Here is a 25,043-nt window from a genome sequence, read left to right as displayed (position 1 = left end):
AGATTCCACACTGCAGTTTCCTTTAAGAAATTGTCCTTTGTTTAGTATGAGCGTAGCATCAAAGAACAATATCTCCAATGATTTGAAAAGGCTGTTAAAATCTTTCCTTCCTTTTCCAACTACCTATCTGTGCAAAGCTGAATTTTCTTTATATGCTTTAACCGAAACAACGATAGCTTAGATACAGAAGCAGATAAGAAAATCCAAATGTCTCCGAGTAAGCTACACATTCAACAGATAGGCAGATCTATTAAACAATGCTACTCTTATCCCTAGCTTTTTTGTTTTTGAAAATGTGGTTGTTTTTCATGTCATTTATAGTACCATGTAGTGCATTTATGATTTTTAATGAATTAAGGGGTTTTTTAATGTTCTTCCTTTCATTTCTAAGAAGTTAAAGGCAAAAGCTTATTGGGATCCTCATTAATTTTTAAGAGTGTAAAAAGGTCCTGAGACCAAAAAGTTTGAGAACCACTGCCCCATTACATTTATTTCATGGGATAAGGATTCACTCATGAAATAAATGGGTAAGGAATGTGTCTCAACAGCATGATGAGAAGAAAGGCCATTCAGTGAAACCCTAGTGTCAGGAGGGTCGTGGTGGCCACAGAAGCTGTTCTTGACCAGGTATTTCTTATTCTCTAAATGTTTCTTAACTCTGTTTTTTCAACAGATACCTGTCCTTAGTCTCAAGTCCCTAGTGGACACACTGCCCCATACTAATTAAATATAAAATATCAAATTTAACATTACCAGTGTTTATTGAGCACGTACTAGATGCACCAGGGATTGGGCTAGAAATGAGGATATGATGATTAATCATACATGGATGCTGGCCTCCAGGAGATCAATGTACTAGAGATATGGCTTAGAAAGAAAAATAACTCTAATGATGAAATAAGAAAATAACAGATGATATTTATATGATTAAAGGAGACCTTAAAGGCTTTAAAATAAGAGTGAGTCCAGTAGGGTTTTTTGCCAGCGGAGGAGTAAGGGGAGTCAGAGACCCTGCTTTGGAGACCCTAAAACCATCCCAACTGTGGGAATTCACTAATGTCTATCTTTTCTTCTTCGAGGCCAATGAACTTCCAGCAGAACTAACCAAAAATGAACGTATACTGCGTCTCCTCCGAAGTAAAGAAGGACATAGGAAGAGCTAACTTAGTTCCATATTCAACTGAAAGATTGAAACCCTAATCACATTGTCCAAAAAGAAATTGCTTTTCAAATAGTGTTGGAAATTCCTTGAAGCAAGGAAATGCCCAGAATATCCACCCTGGGTCCCTGACCTAGGGGAGCTGGGCTCTGTGCCCCGAGTCAAGAACAGAAAGGCTCAGGGACCCCTTACCCTCACATGAACTAATCACACTGGCCTTTAACCCCACCACTGTGGGGCCTGGCAGACTCATGGAGTCCACAGAAACTCATTTTAAACCACACTAAGTTGGGTCTCTCGGTTAAACTCTTAGAGTTAAACCATGGAAGAGGTTTAAACAAGATGACAAAAGCCTTTAAAAGACTGAAAGTCTGATCTTCAGTGAATCAAAGCACTCTGCTTTTGCATTAATTGTAAGTGTGCTAAAAGATATAGCTCAAATGTAAGAGTGCTAAAAGATATAGTTCCCTTGTATTTTACACATAGATGTATGTTATTCCAGTGTAAAATGTTTTCTTCTACCCAAAGATCGTTACCATGTTGATTTGGAAGCAATGATGTATAAATTCACATTAAAGAGCCACTTCTGACATTCCATGATGTGATTTTCCAAGATGGACTATTGAACTATAAAAAAGACAGATTGTTTATTTGCGAGGTGATCCTCATCTCATTCCTAACACGTAAAGAAAAAAAAAATCATATTTACCTAGAATCAATATTGTAGGTATGGTAAGATGTACGTGGCAAATTTGGAAACAGGAAATTTAGGCTTTGTCTTTTTGAACTTTTATTTTGGTTCTTTTGTTGGGAGTCTGCTTCCCATGCCATAACTTGGTAGGCTTAATAAGCTGTGCAGTCCTGTTGCTTGACACAATGACTTTGAGGTTTGGATGAAATGTCATATGCTAGTACAATATGTTGCTATTCTATTGCAGGAGTATAAGCAATAAAAGACTGTCATTAGTATTTAATAATGTTCATCTATGCATGTTCTTGAGCTGATTGATTTCAAAAAAGAAACCCAAGTTTTACTGAATTATTCCTTGAAGGGGAGTCAAAATTTATGTTCAATGTATTTTATAACCAATGGTGTCTAAATGCCTCAGTCAGTGCCTAATTGCACACACACACAAATTAGACCATCTTTCTATAATCTACCATAATAAACGCTGATGATATTTCTATTATTTAAATACTTCTTTAGTTTTCTTTTCACATTCTGTTCTGATTTCCAGCCAATGTTCTGTGCAAAGACATGTTAAGATGGAAGGAAATGCAGTCCTCCAATTTTTTTTTAACCAGCTTGCAGTGGTTCTCACTAAAAGCGTTGTCTTTAAGTCAGTCAATGATGGAATATAATTCTTGAAATTAGAGGATATTCCCTTAAAGTTTGTTATGATCAATAAAATAATCAATCAACACAAATTAGCTTACTTTAATTAATGTCACAAGCAAAGGCAGTAATGGGCCACAGAACCCCCAGACATGTCTAAGCCTAACTATGCAACAAGTCCACAATCTAATTTCGGAATAAAAAAATTAGAAAGTTCTGTCTGTATTGCTAAAATACCTGGATAGAAACCTTTTAGTAGCTAAAAAGCAGTGCCAATTTCCTCACTGACTTCCTTTTACTTAGCAAAATAATACCAATACACTTTCCCCCATGGGAATTTCATAAAACTATGTTCATTTTGAAGGGGAAGAGAGTGTGGCCTTAAATGCTTTCTATGTTTCCCCCTTTGTTAGCCCTCAGGCCAAAACTGGTTGCTCATCACTGATATAAATCAAAATAGTATTATGGACACTGATAACAAAGTTCCAAAAGACAAAATGGGTTGAAATCACAAACTCAACGTTTTCACTAAGATGTGTTGTCCTTGACATTTGTTTTAAGTGAGAAATGTTCTTGATCAATTTTAGGGCCATAAAAATGAATCTAGTAGCTTCAGCAATACTTAATGGAGGTTTTCCTACTATAGGTAAGAGGTCTCTAGCTTAGAAGGATCACATTTGTTCTGGATGAGATTATGACATTATCCATAGCAGGGAAGATGATTATAATAACTGCTCACCAGGGACTGAACAAAAAGTCTGTTATTTGAAATAAAATTGCATTTATTTGGCACACAGGTAAATGGTTCTTAATTATTATGATTCTTATTTTATGTTAATCTAATTCACAATTCAAAGAGCTCTGCATCTTAAGACAGAACTAGCAGTTCCTATGCAAATCATTTGTTAACTGAATTGTAAAAGTTTTCCTTACATCCATTTGTTGATGACATATTCCATGTTATAATTCAAAATAAAGTTAATGTACTACCCAACTTACCTTTGCTGCTTGTTCCTGTTTGTTTTTAATCAGAAGTTAGTTATTTCTATGTGATTTTTAATAGCATGGAATTTCAAAGTGAGTAATTCAGCTTTGTCAATAAATACATTGATATTTGGAAGCCTGAGTAGATCTTTAAGCTATATGATTTCATTGTTTTAACTGTGGAGAACTTTTATAATGATCCCACAAGGTCAGACAAAAAGTCTTGGGAGAGTCATGAAAGACTCTGAAAACAGAAACTTTGACTTGTACACTGTGATGACTTGATACCTGTAAGCATTGTGGAAGGATTCCCCCATCTAGTTAACACACCCATCACCTCATATACTGACATGTGTGTGTCTTAATTTGTATCTTTATTGCCCGTGCTGCTGCTGGCTCTTCAGTCCCGTGCAGTGGCTTTGTCGTCTGCAGTAACCGATGGTTTCGTACAACCGTAAATATTTGTCTGGTAACATCATGTATCTGGAGAACTCTGTGATCATTCTGGCTCCCTTCCCTGCTGCCCCCATCCTTGGCAACCACAAGAAAGCTTTGTCTCATCGTTCTCCCACGTGGGAGACCTAGTCAGAGGAAAAGAGCACCCTTGGCGCCAACGGCAGTCTACTTAGGATTCCACAGAGATGCATTTTGGGGTGGGCAGATTAGAGGGGTAAGAAAACTGAGGTCCCAGTTGCACAAAATGGTTTCAGGGCTAGAACTGACTGAACCTCACTCAAGGGTAGTGACCAGGTGTGGTCTGCGGATCATGAATTACAGTGATAGAAACAGAAGGATTGTTACAGGCTAAGCACTTTACAAAGAGAATCTCCTAAGAGTTCATATGCATTTTCTCATTAACCCCTGACAGCCACACTACGAAACAGCCGTTACCCTATCTACATCTTGCAGCTGAGGAAACTGGCCTTGAGAGAAAACTTCCTCATAACATTGGCTTGGTGCTGTTCTCCATCCAATCTTGGGGATTTCATTTCTATAGTGGAGGAAAGAGAGGGGAGTGATGCCCAGATGCAGTCACAGTTGTCACCTCAAGGCAATGAGGGTGGTGAACACAGGATATATATATATACACACATATATACATTTATTATATTTATTTATATATTTAATATATTTATTATATTAATATATAAACACATATATGTTTATATATTAAACATATATGTGTTTATATATTAATATATATTTTTAAAATATTTTGAGGTAGAGGGACGCCTAGCTGGCTCAGTCCATGGAACATGTGACTTTTGACCTCAGGGTTGAATCTGAGCCAAAGTTTGGGTATAGAGATTACTTTAACACTTTAAAAACAGTTTTTTTAATTTAAAAAAAAATTAAAATTTAGAGGTAGAGCTAATGATAATTGGTGATTAATTGAACATAGAGATCAAGGAAAAGAGGGTTAGGATTATACTAAGATGTGGCAGGGGACCCTAGGACCTTCCCTAGGTTGGGTGATTTGCTAGAAAGACTCCCAGGGCTCATCATGGGGTCATATTCATGGCTAGGCTTACAGAAAAAGGATATATAAGAAAACCAGCAAAGGGAAAGAGAAATAGAAGATGGAGGGAACCAGGTGCAATCTCACAAGAGTTGTCTTCCAGAGGATTCTTCCAGTGGATTCTCGCAGGGGGAGCTCAATTCCTCTCACAATGAGACATGGCAACATTGACAAGTGTCTCCTGGGGAAGCTCATTAAAGACTTGCCCAGGCTTTCAGCTGGGAGCTGGTCACATAGTTATCCTCTGTCTAGCATTTAACAAAATCCCAGACTTTCAGAAGGAAAACAGGCATTCAGCATAAAACACATTGTTGGGTACAAACAGGTTAGGCACGGTGAGCCATTGTCATTAAGGGAAGGCTTTTAGGTCAGTGTAGGGAACTGTTACTTGTCAAGTCCCCAGATGCCAGCCCATGGTCAATCTCGTAAGCAAACTTTCTAACATTAGTAGTCTTGGGTCTGTTATGTTGATTCTTTTCCACTCCCAAGGCTTACATGGTGGATGGTGACAATAACTGGGTGAGAAGGAGGGAAGCAGAACTGGGGTGGGGACAGAGAGAGAGCGTCTGGACAGGTTCAGTTTAAAGAATGTGTGAAACAGATTCCAGAAGGCAGTTGGAAGCAGCAGCTTGATGTTTAGGACAAGACTGTTTCTACTGATTCAGGCATCAGGTGTATAGAAGTGATGGTCAAAGTCAGGGGGTGAATGAGGTCCCCAGGGAGACTCTGGGGAGAGGGGGAAAAACCTGAGAAGCGATTTTGAAGGATAAAGGGCAGTCCGCCTAGGAAATGAGATGAAAGGGACAAAAGCAGGAAGTGAAACACTTATCAAGGGAGGAGGAAGTCAAAGAAGTCCAGGAGGGTGGGCAACAAACCCCAAGCGGTGTGTGACCATATCACACAAGGGCTGGCAAATTCCAGACTCTTGCTCCACAACTTTGCCCTTGGTGAGCTTGTTCAGCCATGCAGAACTGTAGCCCTGAGATGCAGTCAAATGCTCTACCACTGAGCTATGTGCCCTCTAGCCCTGAGTTGGAAAAGACAAAGATGGCAACTGGTTAGGACCTGGAGCTAATGTTAAATGAAAATAAATGGTTGTCAAATAATGATTCTAGCTGTGATAGGTAGAACTGTATTTGGGAAGCCAATCCTAACATTTTTTAGGAACCGCTGGCATCTATCAGAAAGCACTGCCTCTACTTTGTCACCGAGAAAGGAAGTACGGGCATACCTCAAAGATATATATGTCTGGTTCCAGATCACGCCGACAAAGTGAGTATCACAGCAAAGCAAGTCATGTGAATTGTCTTGTTTCCCAGTGGATATAAAAGCTATGTTTACATTACACAGTGGTCTCTCAAGGGTGCAATAGCTTTATATCTTTAAAAACAATGTAGGTGCCTTAATTAAAATACATTTTATTATTGGGAGGCCTGGATGGCTCAGTGGGTTAAGCTGCTGCCTTCAGCTCAGGTCATGATCTCAGGGTCCTGGGATCGAGTCCTACATCGGGCTCTCTGCTCAGCAGGGGGCCTGCTTCCCTCTCTCTCTCTCTCTCTGCCTGCTTCTCTGTCTACTTGTGATCTCTCTCTGTCAAATAAATAATAAAAATAAAAATAAATAAATAAATAAAATATACTTTATTATTAAAAACTGCTAACCAGCATCTGAGCTCTTGCGGGGGGCGGGGGTCTTGCCTCCATGTGTCTGGCCGCTGGCTGATGGGGGTGGTGGCTGCAGCAGTTTCTTCAGTAAGATGACAGTGAGTGATGTTTGCTGCTCTGACGCTTCCTTTCATGAATGATTTCTCTGTAGTGTGTGATGCTGTTGGATAGCATTTTACCAACAAGACTTCTTTCAAAACTGGAGTCAGTCTTCTCCAACTCTGTTGCTGTTTGATCAACTAGGTTTATGTAACATTCTAAACCCTTTGCTGTCATTGCCATGATGTCCACAGCATTTTCACCCTGTGTAGATTCCCTCTCAAGAAACCACTCTGCTCATCCATTAGAACCAACTCCTCATCCATTCAAGTTTGATCATGAACTTGAAGCCACGCAGCAATACCTTCAGGCTCCACTTCTAATGCTGCTACTCTTGCTGTTTCCAGCACATTCGCAGTGACTTCCTCCACGGATGTCTGGAACCCCTCAGAGTCACCCACTGGGGTTGAAGTCAACTTCTTCCAAACTCCTGTTAATGTTGATATTTTGACCTCTTCCCATGAATCACAAATGTTCTTAATAGCATTTAGGATGGTGAATCCTAACTAACGATGTACTTGTATGGTAACTAACAATAAAATAAATAAATACATACATACATTCATAAATAAAATGTTCATGATATCTACACCTGAAACCAATATAACACTGTATGTCAACTATACTGGAATTAAAATGAAAAACAATAAAAAATAAAAACAACAACAAAAAAATAGAATGGTGAATCCTTTCCAGAAGTTTTTCAAAATACTTCGTCCAGAACCATCAGAGAGAATCACTATCTGTGGAAAGTATAGCCTCGTGAAATGTATTTCTTCAATAATAAGACTTAAAACTCAAAATGACTCCTTAACCCATGGGCTGCAGATTGGATGTTGTGTTAACAGGCATGTGAACCACATTCATCTTGTTACAGAACCAATGTGCATCCGCTCTTCGATGAGTTATAGACAGAAACCACACCCGGTGGGGCTCCCTCACAAAGTCTTCTTACCTTTAATTATAGAAGCAAGGAGATCATGTGGAATGACTCTCCAAACCTGGTTGAGCAGACTCATTTTATGAGGGGGGGAGGGGTAGAATATTCAGAGGAGATTTTAACATTATAATAAAGATGACAAAGCCTAGGTAACTTTTAGGGCATTTTCTGATTCATCTGAGCAGGCAAGGGGTCTGCTCAAATGTTTCTCTTCCTGTTCCAGCAATTTGTTGGTTAGTTTCTAAAAGATGAAATTGATAGTTAGAAGCTTCTAGGAGTTTCCTGAGTCCGGGAAAAACATGGGTCATGCCAGTGACAATCTCATGGTCCGTCAGAGGTCTTGGGTGACCAGGTGATTTGCCGATGAACAGTAATATTTTTAAAGGAAACTTTTTTTCTTATTTTTTTCCTCAGAGCAGTAGATCTCAACAGCAGGCTTAAAATATACAATAAACTATGTTGTAAACACACAAGCTGTCATCCAGGATTTGCTGTTCCATTTCTAGAGCCCAGACAGATGATTGAGCATAATTCTTTAGAGGCCTACGATTGTCAGAATGGGTCAATGACACTGGCTTCCACTTTTAAAGTCACCAGCTGCAATAGCCCTGAGACAGTCAGCCTGTCCTTTGGACTTGGAAGCCAGGCATTAACTGCTCCTGTCTAGCCATCAAAGTCCCAGATATCATCTTCTAATATAAGAATGTTTCATCTACATTGAAAATCTATTTAGTGTAGTCTCCTTCATTAATGACCTTCAATCTTCTGCAGCTTCTCTATCCACACTTGCTGCTTCACCTTGCACTTTGAAGTCACGGAGGCGGCTTCTTACCTTAAACCTCATGAACCACCTTGCCCCAGCTTCAGACTTTTCTCCTGCAGCTTCCTCACCTCTCTCAGCCTTCCCAGAACTCAAGAGAGTCAGGGCCTGGCTCTGGATTAGGCTTTGGCTTAAGGGAATGTTGTGGCTGGTTTGATCTTCTATCCAGACCTCTCAGACTTTCTCTGTATCAGCAATAAGGCGGCTTCACTTCCTTATCATTCATGTGTTCACAGAAGTAGTGCTTTTTATTTCCTTGGAGAATTTTTCCTTTGCATTCACAGCTTGGCTAGCTGGTGCAAGAGACCCCACTTCCAGCCTGTCTCGGTTTTCAACATCCCTTCCTCGCTAAGTTTAATCATTTCTAGCTTTTGGTTTAAAGTGAGAGACACGCGACTCTTCCTTTCACTTAACCACTTAGAGGCCACTGTAGGATTATGAATTGGCCTAATTTCAATATTGTTGTGTCTCAGGGACTAGGGAGGCCCGAGAAGAGGGAGTGGGAGGGGGAATGGCAGGTGTGTGGAGGAGTCAGAACACACTAGAACGCACTACATCTATCAGTCAAGTTCACTGCCTCATATGAGAGAGCAATTCATGGGGCCCCTAATTACAATAGCAGCACCAAAGATCACTGATTGCAAATCACCATGACAGATAGGATAACAATGCAAGAGTTTGAAATATCGCAAGCATTATGAAATTGTGACACAGAGACACTGATGAGGGAGCAGAAGGCTGGCTGAGGACAAAGCAAAAGCTGGTACCTTACACTCCCTCTCCCCCCTACCTCGGTGACAGTGAGACGTGCCTCAGGCCCCCTTGGCTGCCCTAAAAGATAACCAAATAGTTAACTTGCAGAGATCACAATCCTGCAAGACAGGAGTCTCCCTTGGTTTACAAATATCCTTGTGATTAACAACAAAGAAGTTATCAATAGCCTAACTTCCAGAGGCAAGCAACTCCATTCCTAAAGCTCTAACACCGCCCTCCCCTCCATAAAACTGAAGGAGGCTGAGATGAAAGGAAATATAAGTAAAGTTAAATTTCTTCTAAACCTAAAGCTCATTGACAAGGATGTGTGTGATAGGAGGAATATGGCATTCCACCAGGAAACTCCCAACTGTCTTCATGTTAGTGCCTCGTTAGAGGAAAACAATCTTGGCTTGACAATAACCAGGCCTCCAGTATCCTGACAGTCTTCTTTGCTGTGACAGCCCTTCTGAACACCCCCTTTGTCCTCACCTACCCAACTCCTGTGTATATAATCTGCCACTCCTCAGGATATTGGAGCAGCAGCTCTTCCTGCCCACAGGTCCTGTCCCCGTGCTTTAATAAACCACCATTTTGCACCAAAGATGTCTCAAGAATTTTTTCTTGGTCATCGGCTCTGGACCTCACCCCACCGAACTTCACCTATGTTCTAGAACTTCATCAACACCAAGTGAGCAAATGTTAGAAAAATGGTGCCAGTAGACTTGCTCGACGTGGGGTTGCCACAGACCTTCAATTTGTTAAAAAATTCAGCATCTGCAAAGCACAATAAAGCAAAGCACAATAAAGTGAGGTGTTCCTGCACCTGGTGCCACACCCTAGAGATGCAAGATGGGTGTGGTTGCAGCCTCAATGGGCCTATGAGTTCATGTTTTTGTTACCTTCCTGGAAAAATGAGAGAAACTACATTTATCTCTGCTGGTCAGTTGGTTTAGTGAGCGTTATTTCACTGTGAGGAGATGCTAAAAATAATCAGTGCATAGAACCCTGCGGGGCCCTGCTGTAATAAGCCAACCGTATTAGGATTTCTCATGCCTTTGTCCAATGTCAGCTCAGGCTCTTATACTCACCGGTGCTTCAAAATATGGGGAACAACAGGTAAAAAAAAAAAAAAAAAAAGTGTTCTCTAGAAAAAAAGTGGAAAAATGTATTCCACATTCCACTGGCTGATGGCCCAGCTCGTGTCTGTAGTCTACTTAACGTACCAAACACAGTGAGATAAACCACAGCTGAGACAGGTGTTTCTCCCGGCTCTCCCAACTAGACTTAGCCCTCAGTTACATAACTGAAGCATTAGTGGGTCTGGAAAGTCTTAGAATCTTTTTCTGGTGGCCTCACCCTTAATTTTAGTCATACTTTAAGATGATTGTAAAATATATCTCAAGTCAGGCTTTTACCAATTGAAGGAAGCTAATGAAAGATCTTGGGTCTTGAATGCCTTGTCCGCTTTGTCTCTGATGACAGAAAGAATTTCTCCTTCCCTCACCACTGTCTTCTGTTCTCCCTTCACTAGGATTTCACCTTCGGATTTTTAACAAGGGAAATGCTGCTGTTGCTCTCACTTTCCCATGGTTGAACTTTTAAGACTAGCCCTAGGAAGAAAGTCTTCAGGGCACCTGCGTGGCTTGGTTGATTAAGTGACTACTTTTGGCTCAGGTCATGATCCTGGAGTCCCAGGACTGAGTCCCACATTAGGCTCCCTGCTCAGCAGGGAGTCTGCTTCTCCCTCTGATCCTCCCTCCCCTCGTGTTCTCTTTCTCTCTCTCATTCTCTCTCAAATAAATAAACAAAATCTTAAAAAGAAAGAAAGTCTTCAGTTTATAGGAGTTGGACTCCTATTTTAGGAAAGATCAGACCCCAAATACCTCAGGCAAAGGGAATTGTGTCATGTGACTGAATCCTTAGAGAGGGGAATGCCACTGTGAGACAGTAATGGCCAAATTTCAAGTTACTCCTGCGTTGGTAGGAACCTCTCTGAGTGGAAGTCACATGCAGCCCATGGCTGGATGGACACTCAAGTGACCTCACCAGAGAGGCTGTTTTACTGTAAGTAACCCCCCATTTCTGAGTCAGTCCTAACCACTGGCATCAAAGTCACGAGTGATAGTCATGTCAGCTGTTTTAAATGAGGATGTCTATAAAATTGGGCTTAAGAATGGAGCTTTAAAAGGCTCTTGCAGATTCCAAAACAACTGAGTGCGCATTTCAAACAAAAGACATGTTCAAATCAAGTTTATTTATAACAGCTTAAATTGGGAACACCCCAAATCCCAGTACACCATGGGATACTACTCAGCAATAAAAAAAAAAAAAAAGGTGAGTTAGCGCTCTGAGTAATGGGGATGAGTGTCACACCCACATATCCGACAAGGCTGTGAAAGAAACCTGACCCAGGGACTGATTCCATGGACTTGAAGTTGAAGAGCTGGCAAAATGATTTATAGTGAGAGAAGTTGGAACTGTGGTTACCTCTTGGTTGGACGGGGGTGATGGTGTTGACTGGGAAAAGGCCTAAGGAAGCCTTTGCGGTGCTGAAAATGTTCTTTTTATTTTATTTATTTGTTTGACAGACAGAGATAACATGTAGGCAGAAAGGCAGGCAGGGAGAGAGGGGGAAGCAGGCTCCCTGCTAAGCAGGGAGCCTGATGCGGGGCTAGATCCCAGGACCCTGGGATCATGACCTGAGCCGAAGGCAGAGGCTTTAACCCACTGAGTCAGCCACCTAGGCGCTCTGCTGAAAATGTTCTATAGCCTTCCTCTGCGTGATGGCTGTGTGGATCTGTGGTAACTTGCCTCCAAGAAGGTCTCCTATGCTTTCCTCCTTTTTGTGGAGCCAGTGTTAACTGCTAGTCCTGGACCTTCCTTTTTTTTTTTTCTTTTCTTTCTTTCTTTTTTTTTTTTAAGGCAGTCCATGAGCATAAGTTACAATGTCTGTGAATGCCACAGGAAGTTCTTTGACATTAGCTCCAAAAAGGGACCAAATTCTCCATCAGGCCCCAGTAGACACAGTGCCTAGGGCCTCTGATACTTTTAAGTTCACACAGAAATGTTCTAATTTCTATTTCTTTTAAAATTAGAAGAAAAATAAGAACGTAATGATAGGACTATGTAATAATGAAGCCAGCCTGTATTATATTTGTCTTTATATCCTACAGTTGCAAAATGTGTTTTTTTTTTAAACTAACATATAATGTATTATTTGCCCCAGAGGGCAAAATGTGCTTTTAAGTGGTTGTTTTGGAAGGAGGAAGGGGCACCCAAAAGCAAAGATGCCTACGACCCACAAAAGTCATAATACAGTCCTGAGCAACAGGAGGGGTGCTATGGACTGAATCGTGCTCCCTCACCCCCAGATTCATAAGTGTTTAAGCCGCCCAGTCTGTGGTATTTTGTTCTGGCAGCCTGAGCTAAAACAAAGGGAATAGATGAATAAAGTAAGCAAAGAAGGGCTGGGTCCATCAGCATGGGCTCAGATATCCCCAGGTGAAGTCACTTGCTTCCTGGTACACCAAAGGCCCAGCTCTGTCTTCATTACCTGTTATTGAACTTCACTCTTCATATTAGAAACCAGGCAAATTTGTGGCACAGGTTTGTGCCATCGTTAGGTATTCTTTTTTCTTTGCCCACTTATATCATGGCCTATTTTGAAGTTTCCAAATCAGCAGGGGGACAAAATTTTCTATATTGGAAGGATTCAAAGGCATTTTGTTGTAATAAAATTTTATTAACATGAATATCCTGTTCAAAGTGCATGCCAAGTCTAGAAGATGAGGTACAGTTGATGTTTAGTCAATGAGGTAACCCACAAGAGGGTTAAAGAACATGTTTTATGGAGAACGGTGTGATCATCTGGGTTGAATACACTAAGAGGTCAAGTGAGATGACAGCCAAGGGGTTGTCATTAGATACAGCAACACAAAAACCAATGATAACTTTAATGAAAACAGGTATCCCTGTGATTATCCGGGCTTTGTGGGAAGAGTGGAGCTGGCCCCTTACATTACTCCTTACAGCAAAATAATTCCAGATCATGATTTCCATGGAATTATTAAAGGTCTAGAGGAAACTATGGAATAATTTCTAATGCTACAAACTAGTAAATAAGTAAAAGTATCTGCAACATATATGCCAGGTAAACAGGTTAATTTTCTTAGTAAATAGAAAACTTTTACAGGTCAATATGAAAAAGAAAATAAGAGAAAATAAAAAACAGACAAAGAGAAATCATTTATAAATGTACGAAGATTCCTTTTTTTAAGGATTTTATTTATTTATTTGACCGGCAGTGATCACAAGTAGGGAAAGAGGCAGGCAAAGAAAGAGAGGTGGAAGCAGGCTCCCTGCTCAGCAGAGAGCCCGATGTGGGGCTCGATCCCAGGACCCCAGGACCCCAGGACCCCAGGACCACGACCTGAGTGGAAAGCAAAGGCTTTAACCCACTGGGCCACCCAGCCACCCCAAGTGTACAAAGATTATTAATCTCACTTATAATTAAAAAAATACAAATTAAAGCATCACCACTTTTAAAAATAAGACTACACATAGAAAGCCAGACCATGAAGGGGCATCTGGATGGCTCAGTTGATTAAGCGTCTGCCTTTGGCTCAGGTCATGATCCCAGGGTCCTAGGATCCAGCCCCATGTCAGGCTCCTGCTCAACAGGATGCCTGCCTCTCCCTTTCCCTCTGCTCCTCTTCCCAGCTCCTGCGCTTGAGCTCTCTTTCTTTCTCTCTGTGTCAAATAAATGAAATCTTTACAAAATAAAATAAGTAAAATCACAGATGCCATTTTTCATCTATCAGAATGGCAAAGAAAAGGGTTGCCAAGGAGGTGGGCATCAGGCACTTCCACATGTTGTTAACAAAGGAAGAAATTGCAATCTCTTTGGAGGGCAATTTAGCCAGAATGAAAACATTTCCTTTGAGTCAATGATAATTTTTCCCAACAGCCCTACATGTACACGATTGCAAGGATTTAGGCACAAGGATGTTCATCGCATTATTGTTTCCAGTAGCCAAAGTGACAAACTAAATATATCCAAAAGGATATTGATTATGTAATAGATCAAAACTACTAACTTGAATATTTCTAGATTTCCCCGTCCGTCAGCAAGGTAAAGAAAATTTTGCTTGAGGTCAACTTTTCCATCTCTCTCCTTATGGTAAATGTTCAATAGCTTTTAGACTTTTGTGATACAGTATCACGAGGAAAGCAGTGGACACAGAAAGATGCAAAGCTTTGTGGAATCCAGACACGCTCAGGAATGTGAGGAAGCATATAGAAGAAAGAAGGTGAATTTTTGCAGTATTACTGGTGCCATACAAACCCTTCATATATACCAGAAAGGCACTTTGAGACTTGAGTAATTCCGAAGTATTGCTGGTTGGTGAACTATATTTTACTGACTTAGGTACTGCCCTGAGACTGCCCCCTATCACTCTGGGTTCAGGAATGTTATATACCCATAATAAAATCCTACAGAGCTTGTAGAGGTAGTGAGGTGGAGAAAGCATATTGTTAAATGTGGGGGGAAAAAAGCAAGCTTCAAACTGTGTATAGTATGTCCCACTTATTTTAAAAGTCCATATATTATATTCACATATATACTTTCAAATGCAGAGTTTTCCAAAGATGTTTCTGCGTATTTATAAAGATGTGTGTCTAATAATTTCATTTTCCCTCTTATTTTCTCTTTTACTATTATGCAGTCAACGTTCAATGGTATTTATAATGATAGCGGTATTAAATATTACCTAAGCTAACAAAAAATCTCTTCTAGGATCTCAACCGTGTTAAAACAATTTTTACAGAAAGAAAAAATACACCACAGTGTAACATTACCCATGATGGAATTATAAAGTATTTTTATTCTGTCCCTAAACTTTTGTGTATTTTCAAAGTTTCTACTATAAGTATGAATTACTTTATCAACAACAACAACAACAAAAAAAACCCCACATTTCTCTTAGATATATGATAGTTTATTTTTAAAATATTTCCTAGATGTTTGGGTATTTTTGAAGTCGTGCAAAAGAACTAGAAAAAAAATGGCTAAAGGTCTTTTTGTTATGGTTTTGGTGAATAGTGAACATAATGCGTGAGGCCTCAAAATTTCTGCCCATCCCAGAAATGCCTCATATTTCCTTCACTCAAGTAAATTATTTAGTGAAGACTTTTTTTTTTCTTTTTTCCATTAGGACTTGGCTAAAATTGGAAGGCTAACTAATCCTTCAGAATCCCAGGAATCCATTAGAGCAGTTAAGTGTAGAATTTGAGTGTGCATTGGAACCACTTGGAAGGCTTGTTAAAACTCAAAGAGCTGGCTCATTCCGGGTTTTTGATTCAGTGGGTCGAGGCAGTTCTAACAAATTCCCAGGTGATGCGCATACTGCTGCTCAGTGACAACAGTTTGAGTCCCTGCAGAACTCACTACTTTATCTCAAATGAATCACCTGGGGCGAGAGAGCGCACAGTTGGTGGAGTGCCAGGAAGCCCTCCACGTAGGATCTGGCCTTGAAGGTCTGGAGGAAATCCCTATAGTCTCAACGCCCAGCCAGCGTGGTGGACATCCCAGGGCGAGGAGGTGAGGAGGCAAGACAGTACAGAAAGCAGAGGCATTGTAAGCGACGCTGGGACTATCCCCTGCATCACGGTCCCTCCTAGGACTGGGTTTGATCATTGTTACAGATGGATATTTAGTCTTTTCATTGTAAACTGGCTTCCACGTTGGGAAAAGAGATCCTTACTTACCTTTCCTTAACTTCAAAATGATAAGGACTGAGGCTTTTGAGCGATCTCAATAATGGAAATCTGAGGGACAGTGTTACTAAAAATGCATATAATAAAAAATAAGCGCCAGAGCAAAACAAAATATGTGCAAGGCTCAAAAATGAAGACGCTTCTTTGTCTTTCTGTTACCCGACTTCACCTGGAAAGAACGTACTCTGGTCCCGCCTCTGGGTCAACCTTGCGGGCAGATGGGGGGGTTCAGTTGGGGTGGGGGTCTCCTCCCACCGACTGGTCCAAAGCGACGCTACGCGCAGCTCCGCCAGAGGGTGGCGCAGTTCCAGCACTTTTGCAAGCGTCGCCCCCGAGGTCACCCAGCGGAGATTGGTTGGCTCGGGAGCACCGCCCACCGTCACGCTCCGCCCCTCGCGCTCCGAGGTGAGCACACGGTCAGGCCACCGCTCAGGGCGTAACTGAATCCCGGGCACGGATTCCTTTTTGGCTGCTGAGTCTGGGGCGGAGAATTCGCTCGGAGTGCTAACCCGAGCCGAAATCAATACCTACTCCGCTGAGGAGTGGGATCGGAATTGGGAAAACAATCTCCAAGCGCTCCCATTTGCTAAAAACCCTCTCGCCCACCGTCCCCCGTCCGGGAAAGACAAAAAGGGGAAAAAGAGTTAAAACATCAATGCCACACACTTTCGGCACAACTCCAGCAATATCCTCCCAGCCGGGTTCCAGAAGTTCGGCTGCCCCAGTCTGGGATCCCTACCGTAAGTCGCACCCCCAAAACCACAGGGCCGCAAAACGCAGAGCTGACCCTGCAGAGGAAGCCCCGCCAAAGGGGCGCTGCCCAGTCAGGCCCCGCCCCCGCCCCGCCCCGCCTTCCCCGGGTCGGCCCCGCCCCAGAACGGGTCCCGGGCGTCCCGTCAGCGGCACCGCCCAGAAAGGGGAGGAGCCGACGACGCCTTCCTCTTTCCTGCTCCACGCTGGTAGTCCGCCGCCGGCGTCTGCTCCCTCCCTAGGCTGGCACGGCATCCTGAGGCAGCCCTGCGCGCCGAGCCGGGGCGAGCCCAGCCGAGTCCCGCCGCTGTCCGCAGCCCGGCACCGCGGCAGCATGACCGCGCGCGGCCCAGCGCTCGGCCTCCTCCTGCTGCTGCTCTGTCCCGCGCAGGTGAGCGGACGTCCGCGACCCGCGAGGGCTCTGGGGGGGGGGGGGACGAGGCGGGGGCGCGAGGCGGCGAGGGCCGGCGCGGGTCCAGCTGGTCCTGGGGAAGTTGGTTCAGCGATGGAGCCCCTGGCGCACCCCTACCCCCACCCCTGCTCCGGGTTCTTTCCCTGGCCGCGCACTCTTCTCTCTGGTCTGGAAGAGGGGGCAACTGGAAGCAGCTTGCTTGATCTCTGGAGCTCATTCCAGCTGCGCTCACCTCATTTCTGGGTTTAGGATGTGCAATCACGGGGAAGGACGAAAGCGGGTACAGAGGAGGAGGGATCCTGTTTATTTAACCTGCCTGTAAAAAAAAAAACAAAACAAAACAAAACCCGGCTACATGCGCACGAACTCTTTCTGAATTTGTTTAGAATATTCTACCCCTTTATTTCCCCTTCTTGTCTCCTGGATATGGTGGGGGGGGGGGTAAAGAAGGGAAACAAATTGCCAAGTACCAAATTGAAACAGTCCTGAGTAACTCAGCTTGGTTTTATTGACAGCGCGAGTTACTTGTCATTAACTCTTTTACAATTTAGAAACTGGGACCCAGCAGAGGGTAATTGAGTTTCTCCTTGTCACAGTATTAGCTAGCTACAGAATGGGGCCCAGAGCTCAGTGACCCAACTCCCTGGGTCAGCTTTTCCTTGGTTCAAGTAACCTAGGGCATGAATGCCTCGCTGCTGTTTATTGTTATTACATGTTTCAGGTGCACAGCTTTGTAATTTAACATGTACACTACAGAGTTATCACAGTCTACTTACTATTCATCACCATACAGTTGACCCTTCACCCATTTTGTCCATTCCCCAACCCCTCTTCCCCTCTAGTCTGTTACTGGATCTTTGAGTTTGGTTTGGTTTGGTTTGTTAGATTCCCCATATCAGTGAAATGACCTGTATTTGTCTTTCTCTATCTGACTTATTTTACTTAGCATAATCCCCTCAAGGTCCATCCGTGTTGTTGCAAATAGCAAGATCTCATTTTTTTAAAATAGCTGATTGGTATTCCATTGTATAAATAAATATATCACATCTTTATTCATTCATCTGTCAGTGGACATTTAGGTTGTTTACGTACCTTGATTATTGTGAATAATGCTGCTGTGAATGTAGGGATGCATAAATCTTTTCCAATTAGTGTTTTCATTTTTTTCCTGTAACTGTTCAGGGGTAGAATATCTAGGTCATAAGGTATTTCTATTCTTAATGTTTTGAGGAATCACATAGTCTTTTCCACCGTGGTTGTACCAATTTACAGTCCCACCAACAGTATACAAGTGCTTCCCTTTTTCCACACCCTCCCCAACTCTCGTCATTTCTTTTCTCTTTGATAATATCCATTGTAACAGGTGCAGGGTGATTCCTCATGGTGATTTTGATTTGCATTTCCCTAATAGTGATCTTGAGCATAAGCATCTTTTCACGTAGCTATTGTATGTCTTGTGTGCTATCTGTATGTCTTTGAGGAAATGTCTGTTCAGATCTTCTGCCCGTTTTTTAATTGGGTTGCTTTTTTTGTTGGTGATGTTGAGTTGTATGGTTCTTTATATATTTTTGGATATCAACCCAGTTTGCCCAACATGTTATTGAAAAGACTGTCCTTTCTCTATTGTATATTCTTGGCTCATTTGTTGTAGATTAATTGTCCATACCTGTGTGGGTTTATTTCTGGGCTCTCAATTCTACTCCATTGATCTGTGTATCTTTTCTTATACCAATACCGTGCTACTTTGATTACTATAGCTTTGTAAAATAGTTTGAAATGAGGGAGTGTGAGATCTCCTGCCTTGTTCTTCTAAGATTCTTTTGGCTTTTGTGGTTCCACGTAAATTTTAGAATTATTTGTTCTGTTCTGAAGTATTCCTTTGGAATTTTGATAGGCATTTCACTGAATCTGTAGATTGCTTTAGGTGATATGGACATTTTAACAGTATTCTTCCAATTCATGAGCACAGAATTGTCTTTCCATTTCTTTGTGTCTTCTTCAGTTTCTTACATCAGTGTCTTACAGTTTTCACCTTGTTGGTTAAATTTATTCCAGATTTTTTTTCTTTTTTACATAATTGGAAATGGAATTACTTTCTTAATTTCTCTTTATGATACTTCACTGGTGGTGTGGGGAAACGCCACAGATTTTTGTGTAGTGATTTTGTATCCTGTGATTTTCCTGAATTCATGTATCATATCATCTGCAAATTGTGACAGTTTAACTTTTTCCTTTCTGATTTGGATGCCTTAATTTATTTTGCCTAATTGCCGTGGCTAGGACTTCCAATACTGTGTTGAACAAAAGGGACAAGAATAGGTATCCTGTTCTCCTATGAAGAACTTTCAGCTTTTCCCCATTGTGTATGATCTTAGCTGTAGGATTGTCATGATGGCCTTTATTATGTTGAGGTATGTTCCTTCTATATCCACTTTGTTGAGATTATCCATCATAAGTAAATGTTGAATTTTGTCAACTTCTTTTTCTGCATTTATCAAGACGATCGTATAATTTTTATCTGTTATCTTTTTGATGTGAGGTATCACATTGATTGATGTACAGATGTTGAACCATCCTTGAATCCATAGGATCAGTCCCACTTGATCATGGCCTGTGATCCTTTTAATGTATTATTGGATTTGGTGTGATAATATTTAGTTGAGGATTTTTGCATCTGTGTTCATAAAGGATACTGGACTGTAATTTTTTTTTTTTTAATAATACCCTGGTCTGGTTTTGGTACACGGGTGATGCTGGCCTCATAAAATGTGTTTGGAAACTTTTCCTCCTCTTCAATTTTTTGGAAGACTTTGAATGTAGGTATTAAACCTTTTAATGTTTGGTGGGATTTGCCAATGAAGCCTCTGGTTGGTCCCTGAACTTTTGTTTGTTGGGCAGTTTTTTGATTACTGAAGACTTCCTTACTAGTAATCAGTCTTTTCATATTTCCTATTTCTTCATCATTCAGTCTTGCAAGGTTGTGTATTTCTAGGAATTCATCTATTTCTTTTAGGTTGTCCAGTTTGTTGGTTTGTAATTTTTTCATAGTAGTCTCTTATGATCCTTTGTATTTCTGTGATGTTAGTTGTCACTTCCCTTCATTTTTTATTTTGAGCCCTCTCTCTTTTTCCCTAGTCACAGACTGAAAATGAAGAGGTGGAAAAAACATTCCATACAAATGGAAATGGAAAGAATATTGAAGTAGCTATACTCATATCAGACAAAATAGACTTTAGAACAAAGATTGTAGTAAGAGACAAAGGAAGGCATTCATTACGTAATGATAAAGAGGTCCACCAGCAAGAAGATACAACATTTATAAAGATACGTGCACCCAACATTGGAGCACCAAAATATATAAAACACATATTAACAGACTTAAAGGGAGAAGTTGAAAGCAATAGTAGTAGGAGAATTTAATAGCCCACTTTCATCAGTGGATGAAAAATCAATAAGGAAACATCAGTGTTAAATGACACAATAGACCAGGGGGACTTAATGGATATTGACAGCACTCCCTCTAAAAGCAGCAGAATACACATTTTCCTCTAGTGTACATGGAACTTCTGTAGGATCAATCACATGTCGGGTCACAAAACAAGTCTCTATAAAATAAAGAAGGTTGAAATCCTACCAAGCATCTTTTCTGACCACTTTATATGAAATGACAAATTAATTATAAGAGGAAACCCCACAAAAATGAGGAGATTAAACTACATGCTACTGATCAACCAGTGGGTCATTGAAGAAAATCAAAGGAGAAATTAAAAAATACCTAGAGACAAATTAAAACAGAAATATGACCTACTGATCTATATGGGATGCAGCAAAAGCAGTTCTTAGAGCAAAGTAGCAATACAGCCTACTTCAAGGGAGAAGAAAAATCTCAAATAATGTAACTGTAACTTTATACTGAAAGGAACTAGAAAAAGAAAAAACCAAGGCCCCAAATTATTAGAAGGAAGGGAATAATAAAGATCAGAGCAGAAATAAATGAATTAGAGAAACTGAAAAGACAAGAGAAAGGATCAATGAAATTAAGAGCTGGCTCTTTGTACAGAAAAAATTGACAAATCCTTAGCTGCATTCACTGCTCTTTCTGTGTCTGCAGTTTTCTCCTTTAAAACTAGAGTTGGGGGATAAAGTCTAAGGATACAGCTCTGATTAAACCAGATGAGGACGCAGGATTGGAGCTCTGGGATTCTGTCCTTGTGCCCACTCCTGTACATGTCAGTAAGGAGGAGGTAGTAAATCAGAGGGGGAAGCAGATTCGGGGCTTTCCCTGGATTAGGAAAACTTCTCCTTAAATTTCTGGGTAGTTCTTAGAAGCAGGTAGGTTTTGCTGACCCAGGAAGGGTCCAAGAGCCAAGAGAAGAGCTGTGGCTCCCTCCTTTCTCTATGTAGAGGGGATCCCCAACTGTGTGGGCTTGTGGGAGGGCACACCTCGGTGCCTGGTTGGGAGGCGAGGCAGAGGAGCAGGGGGGTGGTTTGGAATGGGGTCAGTGGGTAGATGACTCACTAGCTCTTGCTGTGGGCCTTTTACTCTGTCAGGTCTCAGGGTTTTGTTTTTGTTTTGAAGACTAACAATACCATGTAGGATTATTGGGGTTATTAGGTAACATGATCTATGGAGAGACCTTATCACTGTAGTAAAAACTCAAGAAACAGGAGCAATTCTGTGCCTTAAAGAAAATACAGCTCTTTCAGTTTGCCTCGAGTTTTAAGTCAGGATCTGGTAGACAGGCTTTACACTGGTAAGTAGCTTTAACATGCCTCTGAAATCCTTTCACCTCAAGATAATATCCAAGACTGATGGCCAATGAGTGCCTCTCCTCCTAGGGCTTTTTAGATAGGTCAGAGGTTCATCATGAGTCACTTGCAAAATGCCTAGGAAGGTCAGTAAATCTTAACTGGAAATATACCCTTGTTATATAACAAATTAATTCCCTTGCATGGGCAGAGGCTCCCAGTACCCCTGAATACAGTGGAGGTGGTGGTGGGGGTTCTGCTTTTAGAATTCTTACAGGGACAGCACCTTGTCTGGGGTGAGCCTGGGCACTCAGGAAGTTCTGTCACAGAATTAACAGACCTAACTGTCCTTTGTAAGGTCTGATAGACTTTTGGGGGGGATTTTTGCCTTTCTTAATTTTTAGTTCTTACAGATGATGAAAGAACATGAAACTGCATGGTTTGTAAACCTTCTGGTCATCCAAATAACGTGTGTGGTTTTGAGAAATCGTGTGTAATTTTTACAGGCGTTTTCTTGAGGAACTTGGAACATAGGGAGGTATGGGTAGGAATTAAGCCATTAAAATGATTTTTCCTGAAGAGATCAGCAGTGGTTTAATCTCTTGACCCAAGAGCATTGAAGAAAACCTACATTCACCCCAATTTCAGATGGTTACTTTTTCCGAGTCTCTCCTACTCCTTGTTTGATGCTGCGCTCAAATACCTTATTAACATAAGTAATCAAGGGAAAATGAGGTTTTTATTTTAGCGAGTGGGCAGAAAGAAAACGACTTGCTGAATGGGTCTTTGTATTGCTTCAGTGTTTGTCATATTACCCAGAACAAAGAATCCCTCTGGTGTGAAGACAGTATGATCTCTCTTTCCTGGGTAACCCTTCCCCACCCTCCACTCCCCCCCAAAGGGAGGCTTTTCAGCGTGTTTTAAGGAGGACACGTTATCTACTGCGGAAGCCAGGGTTAGACCCATCTCTAATCTGATCGTGGGTGCCCCTTTCTGCCCTGTCACCTGTAGTTCTGTGAAAGGCATCAGCTCTCCAGCCAAATAAACTACTTGCTGTCGAAATCCTGCCCATCTTCCAAGGCCCAGTTCAAATGCTGCATTATCCGTGAGATTTGTTACCCTGTCCCCCAGCTAGAAGGCCTTCTCTCTGAGTCTCTCAATCTGTGTTTATACTGCAGCAGCAGCCTTTACCTGGGTGTTGGTCTGGACTTTTCCTCTCACCAAGAGTGATCTTGGACAAACCAGTGATCCCCTAGAGCCTCTGTCTCCTTCCTCTGTAAAATCGGGTTAACATCTATGCCTACTTCTTACGGTTCTCATGGAAAGAGAACAAAATATTGCTTGCATTGAAGTAGTAGATTGTAGGCTCCTTGAGAGCAAGGACTGTATTTTACCATTTCCAGTATGGCCAAGAGTCTCTTTTCTGAGTCACTGGGTCATTTGGCCTTCGTGGGTTTAGGTGTAGGGATAAGATAGAAGGATTCAGAGGTGGTAGAAACCAGAATTGCATTGCTTTCTGGGTGATAATCAGTAATCAACTGTGGCCCAACAAATTTCTCTTTGCTTGGACTCTGCCTCTTATTTTCAGTGTTTGGAATATTTGCTTTGGCAAGAAAACTGAGGGGAACAAAAGAAGAAAAACTGTTTCTCATTTGTTTTGTGTTTTATATTTGACCCAAGCCTGTTTCTGATGCAAGTGTGCTATTGGGGGACTTGAGAGGGGAGTTTTAAAATTTGTTCTTTATCTTCTTATTGTCCCTTAGGCCAGAGGAACTCTAAGTTCCTGTCATTCACTAGTTTCATAAATGTAAAGTGGTTGCTATGGGCACAGTGTAGATACAAAAGTAGACCCTGTACGGAAGGCAATCCATAAACTGTAAACGTTAGTAGCCTCTGTCCTTGGCTTGTTCATAGTTGACTGAAGAAGGGGGGGATACATAAAATTACAATACGATGCAAAGTGTAGTCTAACAAAGGGAAGAACAAAATGTTATGGGCAGTCAGTTTTTGAACTGACCTTTGAAGGGTAAATTAATGCTTAACCAGGTAGACAAGAGGGAAACCGGAGAAAATGGGGGAGTTATCTAGTTGTTACGAAAAACCAATCAATTTGGTATGTAAGTTAACTCAAAACTTTTTCAAAACGATGTTGTAGATTGCAAGAAACTAAAAAAAGAGTTACCTAATTTGTGTGTAGTACTCCATTGCGAGGACACTGTGGTCTCGTTTTAACATTACAGGACCCCTCTAAAACACATGGGATGCTGTGTTTCTTGTTTTGCAGGAAATTATGGATACTAAGGATCAAGTGGTGTCCCAAAGTCACATAGCTAGTAAATGGCGGAGTAAGGGCTTGAACCACGGTCTTCTGACTTGTCCTCTAAATGTATTCAAAATCTTGCTACCAGATTCTCCATGTTTAGCAGGCAAAATTGAATGAGTGTTCAGCAGCTGTTCCAGATGGCCAATAGGGCATCTCCGTCAGGGCTTGTTCCTAGCTCCATTCTGGCTTCTCCAAAAGCCACTGATGAATCAGGGATCGTTTTATCCTGCTGGCCTGTCCCTTTGTTCACCTGCCACACTGTGTGAACATTCCATAGGAAAAGACCTGTGGATGGTATACACTCCCATCAACCTTCATGGTTTTGTTTTAGTTTGTGGCTTTGGATTATTTTTCAGTGGGTGCAAATGTCTAATACCAACTAGTAGTATGACCTTGGGCAAGTCCCTTCAACTGCAAGCTGGAAGGCTGATTTGAAAAGTGAAGATGAGCCGAGTCTATCTAACTAAAAAATGTATGAAGGAAACACCCATTTATAGGTATGCCTGGTGCTCTCACAGAGTATCCTTTGTTGTGTGGATCTGTTCACCCCAGGTTAGCTGTGAAACAGAGATCCAGAGATTTCCGTCAATGGAAGTCATACCAGACCAGCCTCTACCCCAGATGTGCTGCCATATTTGTTTAGTCTGCCTCCCTGACTCCAGGGAAATGGCAGGCAGCTTACTCTCTGGGTAGGATGCTCCATGTCTCTGCCTCTATCCCATCCTGCGTTGTCCTGACCGGCCAGGCCAGCCTCT

At 41.6% G+C, this 25,043-nt stretch overlaps 2 protein-coding genes across 8 annotated transcripts in view; both read left to right on the top strand.

The window, feature by feature from the left end:
* The window catches only part of ANKRD29 (ankyrin repeat domain 29), a 54,700-nt gene extending 51,207 nt beyond the window's left edge, over positions 1–3,493 (top strand). For all 7 annotated transcript variants that reach the window (XM_045065454.1, XM_013051463.2, XM_045065453.1 and 4 more), the window contains one exon: positions 1,080–3,493. In XM_045065454.1, the coding sequence (XP_044921389.1) occupies positions 1,080–1,163 (84 nt within the window). In that variant the 3' untranslated portion in view covers positions 1,164–3,493. The remainder of the gene's footprint in view (positions 1–1,079) is intronic.
* A 13,462-nt stretch (positions 3,494–16,955) lies between these two features.
* NPC1 (NPC intracellular cholesterol transporter 1) overlaps positions 16,956–25,043 on the top strand; it is a 47,863-nt gene continuing 39,775 nt past the window's right edge. The window contains exon 1 of the mRNA XM_004742838.3: positions 16,956–17,195. Coding sequence (XP_004742895.2) covers positions 17,139–17,195 — 57 coding nt within the window. The 5' untranslated portion in view covers positions 16,956–17,138. The remainder of the gene's footprint in view (positions 17,196–25,043) is intronic.

This window comes from Mustela putorius, unplaced genomic scaffold, assembly GCF_011764305.1.
Source record: "Mustela putorius furo isolate JIRA1106 unplaced genomic scaffold, ASM1176430v1.1 tig00003858_pilon_pilon_pilon, whole genome shotgun sequence".
In the NCBI taxonomy this organism is placed as follows: domain Eukaryota; kingdom Metazoa; phylum Chordata; class Mammalia; order Carnivora; family Mustelidae; genus Mustela; species Mustela putorius.
Note: the sequence above shows the minus strand (reverse complement) of the source record. Positions and strands in the feature narration are given on the sequence as shown.